General features: G+C 45.1%; 1 protein-coding gene across 1 annotated transcript in view; it reads left to right on the forward strand.

Annotated features, from left to right (window-relative positions):
* TRIM44 (tripartite motif containing 44) overlaps nt 1–1,641 on the forward strand; it is a 29,784-nt gene extending 28,143 nt beyond the window's left edge. The window contains exon 3 of the mRNA XM_017849674.1: nt 1,567–1,641. Within this exon, the coding sequence (XP_017705163.1) occupies nt 1,567–1,608 (42 nt within the window). The 3' untranslated portion in view covers nt 1,609–1,641. The remainder of the gene's footprint in view (nt 1–1,566) is intronic.
* Nucleotides 1,642–2,164: the final 523 nt, after the last annotated feature.

Genomic DNA, 2,164 nt, shown 5'->3' on the forward strand with positions numbered 1-2,164 from the left:
GCAGAAGATAGAATATTGCTGAACAGTGAGTGTACCTGTCTGATTCTTACTTTGGAAGCTTCCTCTCAGGGGTGTACTCCACCCTGTGAGGTGTGGGGTGTCAGACTGCCCCTAGTGGGGGATGTCTCCCAGTTAGGCTACTCAGGGATCAGGGACCCACTTGAGCAGGCAGTCTGTCCGTTCTCAGATCTCAACCTCTGTGTTGGGAGATCCACTGCTGTCTTCAAAGCTGTCAGACAGAGTCATTTGAGTCTGCAGAGGTTTCTGCTGCTTTTGTTGTTGTTGTTGTTTAGCTGTGCCCTGTCCCCAGAGGTGGAGTCTACAGAGACTGGCAGGCCTCCTTGAGCTGCTGTGAGCTCCACCCAGTTCGAGCTTCCCAGGGCTTTGTTTACCTACTTAAGCCTCAGCAATGGCGGGCACCCCTCCCCCAGCCTTGCTGCTGCCTTGCAGTTAGATCGCAGACTGCTATGCTAGCAATGAGGAAGGCTCCGTGGTCGTGGGACCCTCCCGACCAGGTGTGGGATATAATCTCCTGGTGTTCCCGTTTGCTTAAAGCACAGTATTGGGATGGGAGTTACCCAATTTTCCAGATGTTGTGTGTCTCAGTTCCCCTGGCTAGGAAAAGGGATTCCCTTCCCCTTGCGCTTCCCAGGTGAGGCGATGCCTCGCCCTGCTTCAGCTCTCACTGGTCGGGCTGCAACAGCTGACCAGCACTGATTGTCCGGCACTCCCTAGTGAGATAAACCCAGTACCTCAGTTGAAAATGCAGAAATCACCTGTCTTCTGTGTCGCTCGCGCTGGGAGCTGGAGACTGGAGCTCTTCCTATTCGGCCATCTTGCTCCGCCCCTGTGTGCTGCAGTTTTCTAAATTGAAACACAATATGTGGCAGAGCCACAGACTGGTGGGCTCTTCAAAAGGTGGCTGCAGCCACAAAAATAAATTTCTCTTCATATGGCAATGAAAGTATTGGGGACTTTGATAAGTTCTCTCGTCTTCTGGTGTAGTTAGGATTCTAGATGCAGAGAGTATCTTGGTAGACAGAAAAAAATTGGAGTCACCTTTATCAACTTTCCTAGCTCAACGTAGGATGCCCCCTGATAGAAGATTTTCCTTTAGTTAGGATGAACCACTTATTAAAAGTTACTGAAAGCTTTTCTTACCAAGTTTCTCTGGTTTCTGAGGCAACTCCTGTTCTGCAGGAGAACACCATATTCTGTTTCCACTAAACTTATAATTAGCAGGGCAGTGAAGAGGGAGGGATGTGTGCAAATCACACTGAGTGTTCTCTATGACTATAATACAGGTAAAGTGCTTTGGGAATCTTTATGAATACGTGTAGTACTTCTGATGGAAAGCTTGCCAGAAGGTGAAAGGACTGAGTGTCGCATCAGAGGAATCCCTGGAAGTGTCAGGCTTTTCCCTTGATGCATCATAATGTAAAGGATATTTGTAATGACCTGACTGGATCTTGGGTATGTGTATATACCTGCACCTGTTTTTTACTCTCTTTATTTTGCCCTGGATCATTTACTGCCAACCTATTTTATTTTCAACCCCCTTTTTAGTGTACCACAAGCATATGCTGTATATACTTGGAGCCAGCTTGAAGGAAGATGAAGGATAATTGCAGAATGACTGCCAGGTCAGGAATGGGGGTAAAAAATGGGCCACTTAAATGTATAATTTCTGCAACAAAGAAGATTTTCCTAGAAATAAATTGGCATCTTCCAAGACAACCCTTAAATTTTTGTCTGTTCTGTTTTCCCACAGAGCCCCACCATCCCCTTTTTGAGTTGGCCTATTTAAGAAGGGCAGAAATCTGTTAGACTTTGTGGCCTGTCATTTCCTGGCACAGAGGCTTTACATAGAAGCACTGATTGAGTCATGGAGGACTGGGCACTATCTCTGCCTCACTTCCTCTAGAATTCCCTAAAGCATCACAAAGCTTGATTAGTCCAGGCACTGAAGCCTATTGGGAAATGAATTAATTTTTACCTCTTGAATTTTGATAGAGAGTAGAAGATGTCTAGATTAATCATTTTTTTAAATTATAAAATAATACATGCTTATAGATTTAAAAATGCAGCTATTCATAAAGAAAAGTAAAATCTCCCCAGGTTAGCCACTGTTAACAGTTTAGTATGTAACCTTCTAGACATTTTC

This window comes from Rhinopithecus bieti, unplaced genomic scaffold, assembly GCF_001698545.2.
Source record: "Rhinopithecus bieti isolate Rb0 unplaced genomic scaffold, ASM169854v2 scaffold_32083, whole genome shotgun sequence".
Classification (NCBI taxonomy): Eukaryota; Metazoa; Chordata; class Mammalia; order Primates; family Cercopithecidae; genus Rhinopithecus; species Rhinopithecus bieti.